Below are 21,359 nucleotides of genomic sequence, written 5' to 3'. Positions count from 1 at the left end.
GTTAGGTTTCCTACACTTTATTTGATTTATTTAGCAATTTCCAATATGTTTGGTTTTTGTTTGATTAGGTATTTTGGCTTTTTAGTTTATATACTAAAGTAGCTTCTTCTTATTTCTTCCCATTTGTTCTACTATTTTTATGTTTCTTAATGTTGGAAATCTATTATTATTTTTATTTATAAAGGTTTGTAACCTTCAAGCAGATTTGAGGATCGCAGGTTATTTATTTTTATTTGTATTTGTATTCAAAGGTTTGATGTGTTCATCACCTGAATTTAGTGTATGAAATCGATATGTAAGCTTGAAAGGGTTAAATAAGATATGCTAATAGTTGTGTTCATCAGATGGATTTGCGGAGGAGATATGAGTTCATATTCTTTATACGATACATCAAATCATTGTGTTTATGTTGTCTATTAGGTATCCCCTTACTTGATTTATGGTTTTTTTTCCTTTAATCATCGGCGTTTAAACTGTAAATCATAAGTCAGTGACGTTGATAATATTAGGGTATATAGTTGATGGCTAATGGACCTAGGAGTTTCGCAGACAGGAGCCATGATAACCTTCATCTCTTCAGTGTTGTTGATTCGTATAATTTTCAGGTGATTAATTTCACTATTGATGTTTTTTTTTGCTCGTTTCAACCTGCTTAACCAATATCGCTGCGTTCAGACCTTGCCTCTCTCGAACCATGAGAACTCATCCCCAAATGTGAGGGTCCTTTTCCTTGCCTTTTTGTTCAATGCTCTTCACACCTCAATATAACTCCTGCCTAGAAATAACATTGACTTTATATTGGTTTTTTATTTTATTATATTTTACTAAATATAACCCACATGAAGCCGTAGTAAACTAACACTTTGAGTCACTATCTATAGAATCTAAACTAATAGATCCGTGTGCTATACATGGTAAGGAGTCGCGATCTCTTAAATATCTATCTTTAAATGGCCCAAAAAGATAACCTGTGTTGTCAAATTTGACAATCAAGGTAACCTTCAATTCTCTGATGCCTAAAAAGGATTTTAATTTTAAAAACTTCGAAAAAAAGGTAACATCGTCAAAATCATTAACGATCGTCAGTCAAAATTACACAATTGGTCCTTAAAATTTGTTAAAAGATTGCACCAAAAGTCCTTTTCATTATCTTCATCATCATCTTCAAAACCCATACCATCTTCAAAACCCATAGCATCTTCAAAACCCATAAATATTAAATCACTGTAAATGTGCCAAATATTAATTCCTAAAATCAATTGTAACCATTTCATTTTCAATTTCTTTGTTCCTAAAATTTCTATAATCAAAATCAAAATTCAAAATATAAATATATCAGCAATATTGAATAAAAACAACACATACCTATCAAAATCATCACTATCGGGGTGTGTATCATTATCGATTATGGTAAAGATTAATATTTGGCACATATACACAACAACCTTGGTAACATTATTGATCAAAAACTTCGAAGCATCATCCAAAAAAACTCCACTAAACCCACTTCCAAAACCATAAACTCAACAAAACCCCGTTTCCATATTCACATTAACACTAGATCAAAATAAAAATCAAATTTTGCTTCATTTTTATTTAACTTTAAGTGATCAAAAACATACAGTGAGTAACTGTTGGCGCATATAACCGCTTTCGGATATGAGTTGAGACACTTGCTTCTGCAATTCCTCCATTAGTAACTTGTTCATAGCAGATAGCTTCTTGTTCAAACATGATTCTTTTTTTGTAACTAACAGTTTGTTAACAGATAGCTTTTTGTTCTCGCGACATCTATTCACAAATTCACAAAACCTCACAAAACATTTTACATCACGATTTCATAAAAAAAATTGTTGCAAATCATGAGTATAACCTTCGTTGTGTATCAATTCAATCAGAAACAACATCAAATCTCGAAAATCACGATGAACATATGAAGTTCTTCATAAGAACACTTGAAAATCAAACTTGGGATTTAGAGTGTTTTTGTTGTAGATTACTTCACAAAAGTTACTTAGAACCATCCATTGAACACTCGAAATTCATCAATTGATCCAGAAGCATTCTATAATCCATGAATCAATTTATTGACCGAATAACTCAAACATTTTGACTTGAAGAATTCGAACTGACTACTGTGATTTTGAATATGTGATTTTGCATACAGCTTCACGATGTGATTATGAACGTTTCTACATTTGTAGATTTTTTAAAATTATTTTTAATGGTGTATCCTAGGAGATACACGCATAAAAACATCATTTTTATACAGAAAACTCGATCAAAGAGCACAAGACATAATGAAATTTGGCAGTTTTCAGAGTTTACCGCCCAGCGTCCAGCAGGCCGCCCAGCGTCAAGCGTAAGCCCTGCAGGCAGCTTCTATGCATAAGCCCTTTAACTCAGCGCGTGAACGGCACGCAGCCACGTCAGCACACGCCACCGACATTCCGGATACTTCACGTAACAGAGCCATTCAGTGATTGACACGTGTATCCCGTGAATTTCGGACATTCTACGCCTATAAATAGACCCCCTGGGTCACCACATTAGAGATCATCATCATTCTGATCTGAACTTCAGTCAGAGAGAAGTACACTTTCTCTCTCACACAGTTCTTTCTCACTCTAAAACAACATTAGCCGCTTAGCAGCAGTGCGCTAGACGGATCATTGCAGATTGATCCACAGATTGATTGAGGCCACCCCACAGATCATACATCTGTGTTCCGGGTCTGCAGAGATTATTTCTCGAGGGCAAACAACAATCAACAGTATACGCCACACGCTGAGCAACTAGTTTTCTGTACTAGTACCTTACAGCCGCTATACGGAAAATCGTACTAACAGATGGCGCCATCCGTGGGAAAAAAGGCATCTTTTATTTTAGTTTAATGACTTTATTTTTTACAAACATAAAGACATTAAACTGGGGGGACTTAATGGTGTATCCTCGGAGATACACGCATAAAAACATCATTTTTATACAGAAAACTTGATCAAAGAGCACAAGACATAATGAAATTTGGCAGTTTTCAGAGTTTACCGGCCAACGTCCAGCAGGTCGCCCAGCGTCAAGCGTAAGCCCTGCAGGCAGCTTCTATGCATAAGCCCTTTAACTCAGCGCGTGAACGGCACGCAGCCACGTCAGCACACGCCACCGACATTCCGGATACTTCACGTAACAGAGCCATTCAGTGATTGACACGTGTATCCCGTGAATTTCGGACATTCTACGCCTATAAATACATCCCCTGGGTCACCACATTAGAGATCATCATCATTCTGATCTGAACTTCAGTCAGAGAAAAGTACACTTTCTCTCTTACACAGTTCTTTCTCACTCTAAAACAACATTGGCCGCTTAGCAGCAGTGCGCTAGACGGATCATTGCAGATTGATCCACAAATTGATTGAGACCACCCCACAGATCATACATCTGTGTTCTGGGTCTGCAGAGATTATTTCTCGAGGGCAAACAACAATCAACAGTATACGCCACACGATGAGCAGCTAGTTTTCTGTACTAGTACCTTACAGCTGCTATACGAAAATCGTACTAACAGTTTCATATTGATCCGGAGTCCAAATCGGTTTGAAAAGTCGATGAACGAAGAGAACACGATCTCAATCTCTGTGAATTTGAACCTGTTAATGTTAATCTGTTATGAATGTTCACGAACATTAGGTTTTGTATGAGGGTCGTGTTTATGAGTTTTATTTGTGTTGAAAATCATCTATGAAGATGAAGATCTGAAAAGGAATTTTAGTGCAATTTTTTAACAAATTTCAGGGACCAATCGTGTATTTTTGACTAACGATCGTTAGTGAATTTGACGAAGAATACCCCAATTTTAAAATTTGTGAATACGTAATCTTTTTCTTGCGCAAAAATAAACTTGGAATCCTTTTTGGGATTAGGCAAATTGGAGGTTACATTGATTGTCAAATTGGGTTACTTGGGTTACCTTTTCGGGCCATTTGCCTTTAAATTATCTATAGACTATAAACTCTATAACCCACATGAAGCCGTAGTAAACTAACACTTTGAACGGCTATCTTCTTGTCGCGATATCTTAAAATCATTAGGAAATTATGTATATTATTCTAGTAATCCTCATCCAGCTTTGCCTTCTTTCTTGTGCTTTTATTTTGCTAACTCATCCGCCGAAGACTTCAAATTCTCATCAACCATATCTTCTTGTTTGGTGGAGGAAAGAGTCTCAGTTCCCGGCAATGCAAAACATATCTTTTGGAATAAAGGCTACACTGATGATAAATAAATTTTCGGTAAGATATTTTTTGATGATGCGGTCAGACATGTCAATTTTACTAGATGATTATTGTTAGATATAAAAACAGTGATCTCGAAATGAATAACTTATGCAATTTTTACCCATTTTGCCCATTTTCCTTTTTGCACAACTTATTGAATTCTCCCTTTTGACCCTATATTGATGATAGATAACTTCATTTGACTCACCCATGTCACCTCTAACTTTAAGCACAATTAAACATATAACTTTTGCCCACATTTTAATAAACTTGCCGGTGTATAGAGTGAGTACAATTATTGGGGAAGATAATGTGCAAAGTATGCTCATCTTTTTTATATAACGAGAGATAATGGTGATATATACATGGATGTAATATAAAAGTATTGAATTAGACCTTGATATTCGCACCGGTTTTCGCATCAGTTTCAATAAATATGACTCCACATTCATTAGCTTTGGCATCTCCTTCGCCATTTAATACTTGCCTGTTTAATGATAGAATATTATATTAGACATATCATTAGAACTTCAGTTCTCACATGCAAAATTCAACTTCATATATGGTTCTAGTCTGGCTAAAAGTACTGAAATTTTCAGATTTAATAAATCGTAAAAAGTGAAATAAAAAATGTTGGTGTATAGCTAGTTTCAAGATAACACCGAAGCATAAAGTTCTGAGTAATTTTCAAACTATAATTCACACACCTTTTATCAGCAAGATCGGTTTTGTTCCCAACCAGAACTATTTTGGCATCAGTGACTATTTCACGTACTTGTTCTATCCACTTTGTTGTATTGAAGAATGACTGTCGATCTGAATAATCACATATCAATTTACAAGAACGGCTATACCAGCACCAAAAATACATATTATATATTCTATACAAATGAAATCATGTTTCAAGCAATAATAAATGTAGGAGAAAAAATTATGTAACTTCTTTGTCACCTTGTTCTACCCAATTTGAGATAGTGGTGACATCATCATTTTTGATAACTTTACCATCGGTGCATTAATTAATTATACATTTATGGTGGATTTATATAAAATGATGATAATCCCATTACTATCATTGTTCTTATGAAAAATTCTACTATTCGCAATAATCATAGGAACAATGGCCCACAAGGGTGAGAAGTCTGTATCTATGTAATGCACCATAAACTAGTAAAGCAAAGAAGTAAAAAATTATGTACGAGAACATTTTTAACTTCATATGTTTCTACTTACTAGTAACATCATAGACAATGACTGCAACGGATGAATCTCTTAGATAGCTTGGAATCAGACTCCTAAATCTTTCCTGCCCTCCGGTATCCCTGAATTAATTACGAGATAAAATACTAAGAGAAAGAACGTGCCTTCATTTTTATCCAAAAAAAGATAAATTAAAAGCTTGTGATATACACCATGTAATTGTATTGTAAGCGAGGTAATAATCGTACTTGTTTGGCTAAATGAAAAGAAGCTGCTTCGAGTATTAAACACGACAACCTACCAAAGAAGTAATCGAAATGTTATATCTTCAATGCACGTTGTTTTAGTCACGAAATCAATTCCAATAGTATACTGCAGATAAATTCCAAAACAAATTAACAAAAAAAAAAAAAAAAACATAAATAGAGCTAGGAACCAAAGGTATATGTGTATGTGTAGTTATACATTTCCACATCAACGGTATCTGTACTAGGAACCAAAGGTCGATTATAATTTAATAATTTTTCAATGCATGTCTAACTTAAAGGGATGTGAAGAACGTGTAAATTCTAATTGACGATTAAACTAAGCTAAACATCACTCGGCTCAATATAAGGGAATCGCAAGTGACAAAACTTAAGCAAACTAAAAATACAAATAAATGAGTATGCGGATAAGGTTTTTCTTCAATATGAGGAGTGGAATACTTTTTACTCAGATGAATGCGATCTAAACTGATTTTTCCATGATAGTTTCTTACCTTTTTCCTGACCACCTATGTTACTAGAGAGATTTGAACACAATGATAAAGAGGTGTTTGGACTAATTATGTGATTATCACGACTAGAGCATATAATGTCTATGATCATGGGACCTAGCTAGGTACAACCTAATGATCCACTGGCAAAATATAACCGGATTATAATCCTTTCAAGTTGTATTATTACTTGATAGGTTATGTTATGGTTTTTATAAGAAAGAAATGTGGGGCCCACTATTATAATACTTACTTTTTACTATTTTTATATTTCATCACTCACATATAATAACATGATGATTAATCATGTTATTTGAGAGGATCTCAACCCAATATAACTCCATTAAAATGTTTTGTTTTGCCTCAGTCACACAATCAGTGATCAAGGTATTACACATGATTACAAACGGCGCTCGTGTATTAAGCTTATCCGCTTTTAGAGTGATCGCATACTTAAATAGGTCCTTGAGAGTCTTCGCATCACAGTATGCTCTTATACAATTCCAAAGCATTCTTTTTATTAAAACGTTTTAAAACACGTGTTGAGCAATCCCGATAATTTTGTACTATTCACTTTGATAAATATATTAAATATTAATATAATTATGTGTATATTAGATCATTCTCAACCATGACGCATTCCTCGAAAAATTTTCAGCGTCACATCAGCTTTCTCTCTACTCCTTTCTCACCACTTCCTCTCATAACACTCCCATAACACACCATTGCAAACCATGACATACTTCCTCAAATTTTATTATTATTATTATTATTATTATTATTATTATTATTATAATAAATAATAAACTTAAAAGTATTAAAACTTACAAAAAATTAGTGGGGAGCCTAGAGACAATCTGGGCCCCCACACCTCTAGCAATAGCAAAACCTATCCTAGTAAAAATATGAGCAGCAGCACCGGCACCAATATCTTGCGCCAGCGAACTCTTCTGAACCCGCTTTAGCAAAGAAACAGCATCCTTTTCTAATTCCCCAAGGGAAGAAAATGAGAAAGGAATGAAACCATAACCAATCGTCTGACAGCTAGATTCGTACTTGACCCGCTTCCGACGAGCCGCATCAACCACAGCACGTCCAGGGACAAAGTCAGAAAGCCCAGACTGTGTCAAAGGAGAAGACCCTGTCAAGTCAACACAAACATCGCGACCACAATCCCAGGAATAAAGTAACACATCTGCAGGTCTGAGGGCCCTGTCGTTCCCTCCAGACAACCCAATGTCAACCTCCTTTCTCGCTGAAATCCCAGATCGATAACAAACATCAACAAGGGAATCCCGAACAACATTATGTCGATGCTTAATACCCACCATACCAGCACAAGACACCGCGTGATCCCCGAAAATATCCCCAGTAAAAACCCTTGAACAGGCAGAGCATGCCGTCGAGATAGAGAACAATGGAACACCCAACCGGTAGCACAACACACATCGGTAAGTCTTTGCGTTCATCGTCTGACCCAACCCCAAAATAGGGACTGCCCTTAGCCAAGCAGAGGTGTGATCACCCTGCTGCGATTTCCATAAGGCCGATTGTCGGGGAGATAACGAAAAAGTGGATTCTGCAGAAGCGGCAACCTTTGTGAAATAAACATCTGCCAATTTCTTCATGAGTATTGGGGCAGCGACCTCACTCGGATTACCTAAAATATCAAACCCAACAGTTTTATTAAACAGACCCAATGCATCTTCAAAAGCACGACCAAGGCCAACAATACTCGCATGACGAAGTAGCTTGGTCTGCAATCCAGCAGACTGTAATCGAGAAGCCAGAAAAGCATAATGACGAACATCTCCAGCAGAATAAACACCAAGCCCTCCAAATGCAAATGGCAAGGTGGCAAGCCGCCACTGCCAATCACCAAACCCAGGCCCTGAAGCAGTAACAATACGCTCCAAGGAAGATCGAAGGGCTCCATCGAAAGCGCGTTGAGCCGCCTCAAATATACTAGGAGGACAAGTACGCAAGGAAAAGTAGAGTTTAGAAACTCCCGTACATGCCCTAAGCAACAACAACTCACACTGAGGATCATCAAGCTTAGCAACCTTATCCATAAACGCAATGGACTTGGTCACCCTTTGCATCACCAGTTCACTACTAAAACCAGGATCGGAACTTGCGGGGGCCCCAAGCAACTTAACACCATTTAAAGCCCGAGCAATATTAGGAGGAAAGGCACCTACTTGCCTGCTGCGAGGGTCCTCCGTAGGCCAGAAAATTTCTGTTTTTTCAACGTTGAGATGCAGCCCAAAGCGAGGCCCATCCTCCATAATCAAATGCAAAACCTTCCCCACCACCAAAGTGTCCCCAATAATAGTACCATCATCCAAATACCACGCCTGAAGACAAACCTCAAAATTATCTCTGATTTTAGAAACCAAGGGTTGTAGGACCAAAGCAAAAAGCAGCGGACCAAGGGGATCACCCTGTTGCACCCCCTGAGAAGACCATAATGTGTGGTTCCCATAGTACAATCTGGCTGGATTAGAGTAGCAAAATTCAACCCACCGAGAAAGGCTCGGACAAAGGCGGCGAACTTCACGTAACATGACCGTACGATCAACTAGATTGAAGGCATTTTGAAAATCAACTAATAACATAGAGAGGCCAACATCAGAGCCACGATCCTCAATCAGCCGATTCACAGCATGAAGAATAGCCTCACCACCTGAAGAAACACCAACACCAAACTGAAGACCATCGAAGTAACTTCCCAAAGACTGGCCAACCATAGCAGCGCCAACCTTCGAAACAAGACGTCGCCAAACAGTACCCACAGCTATAGGACGAAGACCACCGCCGGGCTTGACAAGCGGTGTGAGGGGAGCACTAGCAATATACTCTCCTAATTCCATAGGGCACTTTCCAGCTAGAAAGAGATTAACGACTCCGGTAATAGAGCCAACCAACTCATCCGAGACTGCCACAGCAGCACCACTCAAGCAATCCATAAGGTGTTGTGCACGTAAACCATCCATACCACATGAAGTGCCCCGAGGAAAACTTTTAATCTGACCCAAAACAACAGCAGAAGTCGTAACAAATAAAAAATTGTTTTTGAACATCGCATTTATTAAACAACAAACATACGGTTACATTTTTTTTAAAAACAAAAACGACATAAACTTGAACATAAATTAAAAATTACATAAACTTAAACATAAAAAAAAATATATTAAACTACTCATTATCGTTGTCCTCGTCTTCGTCTTCGTCTTCGTCTTCTTCATTGTCCTCGTATTCGTCTTCTTCGTCGTCCTCGTCTTCGTCTTGGTCATCATTGGCGGTTGTACCGGAAGGCCCAACTTGTGGTATGTGTCGAACACGAAAATTTGCAGGAAGATTCCAAATGTGTTCAATGAGCTTTTGTCGTAGATAATGATGAATGGTGGAATCTCGCAATTCTTTATTAGCCCGAATGTGCGCTTGAACCCTTTCCTCAATGATCTTCTTGTACGACGAGCGGGCCTATAGTTTTCTTCAAGGTCACACATTGCCATTCCGTTGTCCTCGGTGACCATATTGTGTAATATAACACAAGTGTGCATAATTCTTCGAATTCTTTCAACATAGAATTGTCGGGAAGGGTTTTTAATTATTGACCAACGACCTTCAAGCACTCCGAAGGCCCGTTAAATATCATTTCGGGCAGCTTATTGGAACCTTTTAAAGGTTGCACATTCAGGGGTAGGTGGACATTTGAAAGACTTAACCAAAGTCGCCCATTCAGGATATATCTCATCGTTTAAATAATAACCTTTATTGAAATTACACCCACTAACCGAAAAATTACACGCAAGTGCATTATCTTGAAGTAGGTCTTTAAATAAATCAGATTGATTAAGCACATTGATGTCGTTGTTTGAACCGGCGGGTTCAAAATAAGCGTGCCAAAACCAATGCAACCGCTTCTAACATGATTGTTGGGTATCCATGATCGCCTCTTGTAAAATGACCTTTGTATCTATATGGGCAATTTTTCCATGCCCAATGCATGCAATCCAGACTACCTAACATGCCCGAAAAATCGTGTATTTCAGCATGCGCGGTTACAAGACGTTGTACGTCTTGTGGAGTCGGTTTTCTCAAATATTCATTAGCGTACAAATGAAATACACTTTTACAAAAATTATTCAAACAATCGTATGACGTTTGTTGACCCATATGTAAGTACTCATCAAAAGCATCAGGTGCAGTACCGTACGCTAATTGTCGTATCGTGGATGTGCATTTTTGAAAAATATTGAAACCTAGCAACCCGTAGCATCTCGCCTTTGATGAACATATAAAAAATAATCCGGAATAGGTTCTTAAGAATAATTAATTATACCTTGGCAAATGCGTATGAACAATTGCCGACTCATTCTATAACGTCTGTGAAAATAATCCACGGGAAAAATGGGATTATCTGAAAAATAATCATTCCATAAACGCATACCGGTTCCCTCTCGATCTCTTAATAAAAATCTTCTAGGCGCTCTTGGTATCGGTTCGACGATTTCTTCTTATTCTTCTAGATTTATCATATCAAGCAGATCGAGTGCGACAGTACCAAAATTCGAACTCGCAGCATCTATTGCATATTTTGTGAGACTATCCAATTTTGGAGGCGTGGGTGATTTTTTTTTTTAGTAATATTGAGGGTTTAAAAGTGTGATATATATTGGTGTGGGATGAGGGTAAAAGTGTGATGTATGTAATATGAGGATAGTAGTGTACTAGTGTGTATATATATATATATATAGTGGAGTTATTGTAAAAAAAAAAATTATATATATCATCGGATATATAGCCGTTAAAATGAGAAAACATATATAAAATATATGCTCTCTTCGTCCTCAATTATGCTTATCCATGAAAAATCTCAGGGCGACAAGATCGAGGGCAGTGGAGGGCGGCTGAGGGCGGCACCAATGCCATCGGCGCCCTCCAATGAAGTTCATGATGACATGGTGGACAACGTATTGTTGGGAATGGTCTTAGGAGACACAAAAGAAATGTGGATTCGTTTTCATCGGTGGAAACTTTATAAATATTCGTGAAACGTTTTATGTAAGGTATGTAAGTTTGCCTATAAAAGAAAAAAATATTTTTTATATACAATTCATCGCCTATGTAATTGTAACTATGTTTTAGAGTGACAAACAAACCCACACACCCAATTACAAATAGTTCATCACGAGACTCGAACTCGCAACCAAAGTTGATGAGTTAACCAATTATAAATAATAATATCTATAAATTGATAGACAAGATTTAGTTAATTATTCTACATGTCGATCAGTCACACACCAATGTAGTAATGATAATCTTCAATTGCATACAAATCGCGAACAAAATAAACATGAAAATTAAGAAGTTGGGCAGAATCAATAAAAAAAAAAAAAAAAAGAATTGTATACCTGATAGGTAGTATCGAATTTATCATACATGAATCTGGTCATGATAATGGTTTTACCAACGGCTTGATCACCGACAAATATAATTTTGTTTAGAAGGAGGTGGTACCTGCGCCATTAATAGATATAGATATAGATACTAATTATTAAATAAAAGATTTAATAATGATGAATATGGCAGCACTTGTGTTTCCCTAATTCATCAATAACCGTATCAGTTGACTCAAAATTACACCATAACCTAATATGAAAACTTTGTAAAATTTTGTACTATAATAATGATGTACCACTTAAAACGGCATATAAAAAGATGTAAAATCCATTAAATTCGTAAACTTATTTTTAACCATTAATAACAAATACTGATCCTATGATCAATGATTCAATTCTATAAATAAATCAACAGGGGCGATTCTAAGGTTTGACCCGTGGGTTCACGGGACACCATGAGTTTGAAAATTTTGTGTAGAAAATACCCTTTAAAATGTATAGGACACCACTAAATTTAACTGTAGGACCCCATATATTTTTCGAATTAATAGCATTTCTTTTAAATTGTATAGGATACCATTAAATTTAACTAGTCGGATCCAATATATACTTTTAATTTGTATTTTTTTTAAAGGTAAACAACCATTAAAATAACATTAGAATATAATTAATACTGGAAAAAAAAATGGGAACCCCATTGAGTTTGGTTTATGAAATCGCCACTGTAAATCAATAATCAAAATTTCAATCCCTTTCCCTCGTGAAGGTTGCATATGGAGCATGGCTTCAAAAATAGGTCAAAGCTCATTTACACCAATATGGTAACCCAATATTATCAATTACAACACGAGAAAGATTTCTGCTCGGCATATTTTGTAGTTTTATCTTTTTCTCACCAACATAAAATAAAATTTGATGATCGTTCTATACTTTAATACTTCTATTGTTGTAACAACGACAACAACAACAACAACAACAACAACAACTGCTGACATTTTTAGTGCCCAGAGCGAGTATAAAAAATAGGCCTTTTAATGATGCGCATAGCTGCACATTTAGATGTGCTATACCAGATCTTCGCGCGTCACCCCACATAAGTCGCGTCGAGCTCATATCTTATATTGACTAGCGCGCAATCTCGTCATGCTTTGAGATGAACTCACAAACATTGATCGCGCAGTTTGAACATAGCGCCACGTTAAGAAACGGATAAGGCTAGAGAAGTACTATGGCGACACAAAAGAAGAAAGGACACTTGTGGCTGCACGACGCGATCCTGACGGTGCAGAATAGACAGAAAAGGACAGCAGGGTATAAAGGGGACATCACTAAGATAATGGTTTCAGCTTTTTAGAATAAAAGGACAGAGACAATACGACGTGGCAACATCATATCCTCTTTATCTCCTCACGTGGCACTAAGGGACAAAAACTAACAAGTATAAATAGGCGTAACTAGAACGAATTAAAGGGATCTTACAATACACTTCTGGAATTACATTCCACTTCACTCACAAAAATATACCCTCAAGTGCTTTCACCCCAGCTAACCCGCGCAACCGGCATAACACCCACAAAGACTTAGCAATTTCAGGTGGCGCACACCACGTAAATCCTAACATCGCCCTTGGGCCATTAACTCCGGTTAACCCGAATGATGGTGGGTTACGTTTAACCACACTTTCTGAGATCTTCATCTCGTATGAGGACGGTACTCCGGATCGGAGAGTTAAACTCAAAAAAACCCTTAAACCCCTCATTATTGTTGATCTCGCATGAACCGAACCTCTTGGACCATTTTATGTTTGATCACCCTTAGTAGACCGATTCGAGACTCTAAAAAACGATAGTCAATGCAGCTACGTAAACAATATTGGGTAATGCCGTAATGGAGAAATTAATTGTTGGAAATTTTGGATAAAACAAATGGTTTTTACCAAACTTTGGACACATATTAATATATGATAACGTAATACATATTAGTAGCTTTTTAGTGGATTTTGTAGTCCTTGACGAGGACTTTAAAACGAGCTAAAGTGTGTCCAAAACGGATAGAAGGTGAATGAGATATCGAGTCTCAATGTTGTGTGTTTGATGCAAGAATATGGAAATTTAGTATGGAATGCATCTTGTCCCACATAGGAGTGGAGATAGACTTATGAGATGTATATATGTTCTTATCTCCAAATCTATGTCAAGATCTTATGCCATATTTTACTCTAGCACCTACTCTCGCGCAGGGGGGGGGGGTGCAAAAACTTGAGATTTCCTGTGATCCAATGGGCGTGCCCGCATGAATGCAGCTCCGAAAATTCGGGCCCGTGCGAGGCTGATTTTTGTAATACGTTTTTTTTTCACTTGGTTGTGGAGTAGTTGCAGATACACCTCATTCAGATGTGGATGTTTTCCAACTTGGTTTCCACTGTTGACTTGGTGAATCAGATCCACTTCATACTGATGTGGATACCAGTAGTAAGCTGCAATTGTGAATCAGATCCACTTCATACTGATGTGGATACCAGTAGTAAGCCTGCAACTTTGTGTTATAAAATTGGAAACCAGTCTACAGAAAAAACACACAACACAAACCTGCAACTGCACATCCGAATCCGTTACATCTCAGTTTCAAGCCTCCGACTTCTTTTCAGGCAAGTGTTCTAGTCCGGTAGTACGCTGCTTCGAATCGGTGTACCCTGGGAACAGACGTCGAATCTGTTTAAGGGAATTGTGTCAAACACAAGCCCGGTTCATCCCTTCAATTTCAGTTTGATCGTTTTACGTTTATCCTTTTATATTGCATATGCATATTCATGTTTTCTATTGGTGATTACGTTTGTATGTAGTATGATTGTATATGTAATCCGTAATTTCAGTTTCGTATGTATACTATTTACTACAATCTTAAACAGAGTCGTGTTCCCTTGTGAAACTGAAGTATAAAATAAAATGTGCTGGTAAAACAATCGTTTTTTTATTCTTATTCTACCTAATGTGACTTATGAATTGCGAAACTGATCAGATCTCAGCTTAATGTAGTTATGCTACTGTAGTTATGTTCTGGTCAATCGATTAGATTTTATCATTAATCGAGTATGCATCATTTTATGATATCGGTTTGAATATGATGAATTGTTATAAAACTTTATTATTGTTATGCAAGTTGTTAATTACTTATGCTTTATTAAATTTATATTTAATAAGCCTAATGCTTTATTGTATTGTAACATGATATGCATATTGCCCCACTGAACATAATGCTCAATTCTATAAACCGTGTATGCATTACTGTCTTTGGATTTATTTTGGTGTACATGAGAATTAATAATATATAAGGCTAAAGATTTTGTATGCATCATCTACATGCTTCATATATTCATGCATGTACATAAGGAGTTAAATTAAATTAATTTCAGTGTGCTAAATATATATACGTGTTTATTAATTCTGTTTTGAACGACTTCTTTTCAGAATGAATACTCAGTCGAACCCGGATTCGACTACCATTGCTGCTACGAATACTGGTGCGATAGTATTGATCCCAAGCTCCTCCACTATTAATGCTACTGTTGCGACAGTTGCACCACCACCGAATGCGGTAGTTTCTCATGCTGAGAAACCTGAAAAGTTCACTGGTGTGGACTTTAAACGTTGGCAGCAAAAGATGCTCTTTTATCTGACAACGTTGAACCTTGCGAGGGTTTTAACTGAAACCGCTCCCCAACTTGTTGCTGGGGATGTTCAAACTGTGAGCGCGGTTGAGGCATGGAAACATTTGGATTACCTGTGCCGGAACTATGTCTTGAATAGTTTGGAGAATTCTCTCTATAACGTGTACTGCACAATAGAGACTGCCAAAGAATTATGGGAGTCTTTAGAGCGAAAGTACAAGACTGAAGATGCTGGTACCAAGAAATGGGTAGTAGCTAAATTCTTGGACTTTAAGATGGTTGACTCAAAGACTGTTATGAGTCAAATCCAAGAATTACAGGTCATAATTCATGACATACATGCTGAAAAAATGGTAATCAGTGAGAGTTTCCAAGTTGCAGCTATGATTGAGAAACTGCCACCAAGCTGGGTTGATTTCAAAAATTATTTGAAACATAAGCGAAAGGAAATGACCGTTGAAGACCTTGTGGTCCGTCTTCGTATTGAGGAAGACAACAAAGTTGCTCTTAAAAGGAGCATTACCCCTGTTTCAGCAAAGGTTAATATTGTTGAACACGGTCAATCCTCAAAAGGTAGCAAGAGCAAAGGGAAGACTGAGAAGAGTAACAAAGGAAAAGGATTCAAGTTGGAACCTAAAGGGGGTATTGCCAAGAAAAGGTTCTCTGGCAAATGCTTTAATTGTGACCAGCCAGGTCATCGTGCTGATCAGTGCACTAAGCCAAAGAAATATACTTCTAAATAAGCTAACATGGTTGATGATGCTGTCAAACCGGTTGCTATGGTTTCTGACCTCACTATTATAGTTTCTGAGGTTAATCTGGTTGGTTGTAATACCAGAGAGTGGTGGGTTGATACTGGGGCTACCTGTCATGTGTGTGCTGATAAGAGCCTCTTTAACACTTTCAAAGAGGTTAGTAGTGCAGATAAGTTGTTTATGGGAAACTCTGCTACAGCTGATATCAAGGGTGAAGGAAATGTGATCCTGAAGATGACCTCTGGAAAGGAACTTACTTTGACTAATGTGTTGTATGTTCCTGAGATTCGTAAGAATCTTGTGTCTGGGTGGTTATTGAATAAGTTTGGCTTTAGACTAGTGTTTGAGTCTGATAAGGTCGTGTTGACCAAAAGTGGTGTTTATGTTGGCAAGGGTTATGCCCTTAATGGCATGTTTAAGCTAAATGCAATGGTTATTAACACCGAAGCTAATAAAACAAGTACTACTTCTGTTTATTTTCTTGAGTCTTCTAATGTGTGGCATGGTAGACTAGGTCATGTTAATTTTAATTCCATTCGTCGCTTAATTAAATTAAATTGCATACCAACTTTACACATTGACTCAAAGTATAAATGTAAAACATGTGTTGAAGCCAAATTAACAAGATCATCCTTCAAATCGGTTGAACGAATAACCGAACCCCTTGATATGATTCACACTGATGTGTGTGATTTGAAATCCATTCCAACGAGGAATGGTAACAAGTACTTCATTACATTTATCGACGATAGCACGAAGTATTGTTATGTTTACTTATTGAAAAGTAAAGATGAAGCAATTGAGAAATTTATTTCTTATAAAAATGAAGTTGTGAATCAACTTGAACGAAAAATCAAGGCTGTCCGCAGTGATAGAGGTGGCGAATATGTTGCACCTTTTGCTGAATATTGTGCGCAAAATGGCATTAGACATGAATTCACTGCACCTTACTCACCCCAATCAAATGGCACTGCTGAAAGAAAGAATAGAACCTTGAAAGAAATGGTGAATGCCATGTTGGTGAGTTCGGGTGTAATCCAGTCAATGTGGGGGGATGCCATCCTATCGGCAAACTATCTTTTAAATAAGATACCCCAAAAGAAAAAGGATGAAACTCCATATGAGTTATGGTGGAAACGAAAACCATCATATGAGTACCTCAAAGTGTGGGGGTGCCTAGCAAAGGTAGCTGTTCCACTACCTAAGGCACAAAAGATAGGGTCAAAGATTGTTGACTGCATATTTATTGGATATGTTGAACACAGTACAGCTTATCGGTTCCTTGTGCATGAATCCAAGATTTCAGATATACATAAAGGTTCGATCATGGAATCGAGAAATGCTTCGTTCTTTGAAAATGTATTTCCGTGCATTGCGAATGAACATGTTGAAGTTGAGACACCTCATGAACAAGTTCATGAGGAACTAGTAGAATCTGAGGAAGAAGAGCTTGAGCTGAGACGAAGCAAAAGAGCAAGGATAGAAAAATCATTCGGTCCTGATTTTCACACTTACATGGTTGAAAATGAACCTACAACTTACTGTGAAGCGGTGTCTTCCTCTGAAGGACCTCAATGGAAGGAGGCCATTAAAAGTGAAATAGATTCTATTTTACAAAACCATACTTGGGAGTTAGTTTATCTTCCTCCGGGATGCAAGCCACTAGGTTATCGATGGATCTTCAAGAAGAAGTTGAAGCCAGATGGTACCATTGATAAGTATAAGGTAAGGTTGGTGATCAAAGGTTATAGAAAATGAGAAGGTCTATATTACTTTGATACATATTCGCCGGTAACGCGAATAACCTCAATCAGGTTGGTACTTGCCATTGCCACCATTAGAAACTTGGAAGTACATCAAATGGATGTGAAAACCGCTTTCCTAAATGGAAATCTCGAAGAAGAGATTTACATGGAACAACCCGCGGGGTTTAAAGCGCCTGGACAAGAAAGGAAAGTTTGTAAACTCGTTAAGTCTTTGTATGGACTAAAACAAGCTCCCAAACAATGGCACCAGATGTTTGATCATGTCATGCTTGATTTAGGATTTAAGATAAATGAATGTGACAAGTGTGTTTATGTGAAAGACACACCAGATGGATATGTTATCCTTTGTCTATATGTAGATGATATGCTCGTTGCTGGTAGTAATGAGAAGATGATTAAATCTACAAAAGACATGTTAAAATCGAAGTTTGACATGAAAGACATGGGTTTGGCAGATGTGATATTGGGAATAAAAATCACACGAACCCAAAGTGGACTTGTTCTAAGTCAAACCCATTATGTGGATAAAATTCTTGAGAAGTTCAATGCAAATGACTCTAATGTAGCTAGAACTCCCATTGACACGAGTCAACATCTAGCTAAGAACAGAGGAGAACCTGTTAACCAATTAGAGTACTCAATAATTGTTGGCAGCTTATTGTATCTAATGAGTTGTACTCGACCCGACTTAGCATATGCTGTAAGCAAGCTAAGTAGATACACGAGTAATCCAAGTACGTCTCACTGGAGGTGTATGATAAGGTTACTCCGGTACTTAAGATACACTAGGGATTACGGGCTGCATTATAACAGATATCCTGCAGTGATCGAAGGTCATTGTGTGATGCCCCGTACAAAACCATCGTGTACGAATCATCAACAACAGGATCATTACAAGGTTAAGTACTACATGCTGTAATAAAATAAGTTGCATTCACGATAAAAAGATGACGTCATAACCGATGTCAATTGTTTTACACCAACACTATGCTTCTACGAATAGCAAGCATGAATAAATGTATATGACCCTTAGGTCGTTACAAAACATAGTTTCAAATGTAATTAAGTTTGAATGCAAGATAAAGTAGTTCATGCGGTGATAACACTAGAGCAGCGGGTCTCTACGGCAAGACTAGTACACAGCGGAAGCAAATAACCTTAAGCACCTGAGAAAAACATGCTTAAAAACGTCAACACAAAGGTTGGTGAGCTATAGTTTAAGTATAACAGTATGTAAGGTAGGCAACGAGATTTCAGTACTACAAAGAGCGTTTCAAAACAGTATGATAAAGTATATGTTAACTGTGGGCACTTGGTAACTAACTTAACGTTTATACCCCCTGAAAGTACACTTGGCAAGTGCGTATGTTTACGAAGTATTAAACACTCGTTAAATGCTAGTGCTACTAGCCCGAGTGGGGATGTCAAACCCTATGGATCCATATCTAAGATTCGCGTTCACCGGTTCAAAAACTAAACGTTACCGAGCTAAAGGGAATGTTTATGCCGTTGTATAACCCACACATATATAAGTTTAAGTACTCGTGCCTAGTATGTAAAACATAAAATCCGCATGTATTCTCAGTTCCCAAAATAAGTTAAAGTAAAAAGGGAAGGCTATAACTCACAATGATAAAGTAGCGGTAAAGTATGACTCGAAAAGTAAGCAAGTAATGAAGGTTGTCCAAACGGGTCCTCTGTAGTGACCCGAACTTTTCCATGTTTATATATATTAATTGAGATTGATGTTTACATGATTAAATGTTTCCAACATGTTAAGCAATCAAACTTGTTAAGACTTGATTAATTGAAATAGGTTTCATATAGACAATTGACCACCCAAGTTGACCGGTGATTCACGAACGTTAAAACTTGTAAAAAAACTATATGATGACATATATATGGTTATATATATAGTTAACATGATATTATGATAAGTAAACATATCATTAATTATATTAACAATGAACTACATATGTAAAAACAAGACTACTAACTTAATGATTTTGAAACGAGACATATATGTAACGTTTATCGTTGTAACGACATTTAATCTATATATATCATATTAAGAGATATTCGTACATCATAATATCATGATAATATAATAATTTAAAATCTCTTTTGATATTATAAACATTGGGTTAACAACATTTAACAAGATCGTTAACCTAAAGGTTTCAAAACAACACTTACATGTAACGACTAACGATGACTTAACGACTCTGTTAAAATGTATATACATGTAGTGTTTTAATATGTATTTATACACTTTTGAAAGACTTCAATACACTTATCAAAATACTTCTACTTAACAAAAATGCTTACAATTACATTCTCGTTCAGTTTCATCAACAATTCTACTCGTATGCACCCGTATTCGTACTCGTACAATACACAGCTTTTAGATGTATGTACTATTGGTATATACACTCCAATGATCAGCTCTTAGCAGCCCATGTGAGTCACCTAACACATGTGGGAACCATCATTTGGCAACTAGCATGAAATATCTCATAAGATTACAAAAATATGAGTAATCATTCATGACTTATTTACATGAAAACAAAATTACATATCCTTTATATCTAATCCATACACCAACGACCAAAAACACCTACAAACACTTTCATTCTTCAATTTTCTTCATCTAATTGAACTCTCTCAAGTTCTATCTTCAAGTTCTAAGTGTTCTTCATAAATTCCAAAAGTTCTAGTTTCATAAAATCAAGAATACTTTCAAGTTTGCTAGCTCACTTCCAATCTTGTAAGGTGATCATCCAACCTCAAGAAATCTTTGTTTCTTACAGTAGGTTATCATTCTAATACAAGGTAATAATCATATTCAAACTTTGGTTCAATTTCTATAACTATAACAATCTTATTTCAAGTGATGATCTTACTTGAACTTGTTTTCGTGTCATGATTTTGCTTCAAGAACTTTGAGCCATCCAAGGATCCATTGAAGCTAGATCCATTTTTCTCTTTTCCAGTAGGTTCATCCAAGGAACTTAAGGTAGTAATGATGTTCATAACATCATTCGATTCATACATATAAAGCTATCTTATTCGAAGGTTTAAACTTGTAATCACTAGAACATAGTTTAGTTAATTCTAAACTTGTTCGCAAACAAAAGTTAATCCTTCTAACTTGACTTTTAAAATCAACTAAACACATGTTCTATATCTATATGATATGCTAACTTAATGATTTAAAACCTGGAAACACGAAAAACACCGTAAAACCGGATTTACGCCGTCGTAGTAACACCGCGGACTGTTTTGGGTTAGTTAATTAAAAACTATGATAAACTTTGATTTAAAAGTTGTTATTCTGAGAAAATGATTTTTATTATGAACATGAAACTATATCCAAAAATTATGGTTAAACTCAAAGTGGAAGTATGTTTTCTAAAATGGTCATCTAGACGTCGTTCTTTCGACTGAAATGACTACCTTTACAAAAACGACTTGTAACTTATTTTTCCGACTAGAAACCTATACTTTTTTTGTTTAGATTCATAAAATAGAG

General features: G+C 36.6%; 1 protein-coding gene and 1 pseudogene across 1 annotated transcript; one reads left to right on the top strand and one right to left on the bottom strand.

The window, feature by feature from the left end:
* Positions 1-4,146: 4,146 nt before the first annotated feature.
* On the bottom strand, positions 4,147-11,766 carry LOC139899523 (ras-related protein RABH1e-like; annotated as a pseudogene).
* A 3,341-nt stretch (positions 11,767-15,107) lies between these two features.
* On the top strand, positions 15,108-16,049 carry LOC139902740 (uncharacterized). The gene has a single exon (XM_071885343.1). The coding sequence runs from the start codon at positions 15,108-15,110 to the stop codon at positions 16,047-16,049; it is 942 nt and encodes a 313-aa protein (XP_071741444.1).
* Positions 16,050-21,359: the final 5,310 nt, after the last annotated feature.

This window comes from Rutidosis leptorrhynchoides, chromosome 3, assembly GCF_046630445.1.
Source record: "Rutidosis leptorrhynchoides isolate AG116_Rl617_1_P2 chromosome 3, CSIRO_AGI_Rlap_v1, whole genome shotgun sequence".
NCBI lineage: Eukaryota > Viridiplantae > Streptophyta > Magnoliopsida > Asterales > Asteraceae > Rutidosis > Rutidosis leptorrhynchoides.
Note: the sequence above shows the minus strand (reverse complement) of the source record. Positions and strands in the feature narration are given on the sequence as shown.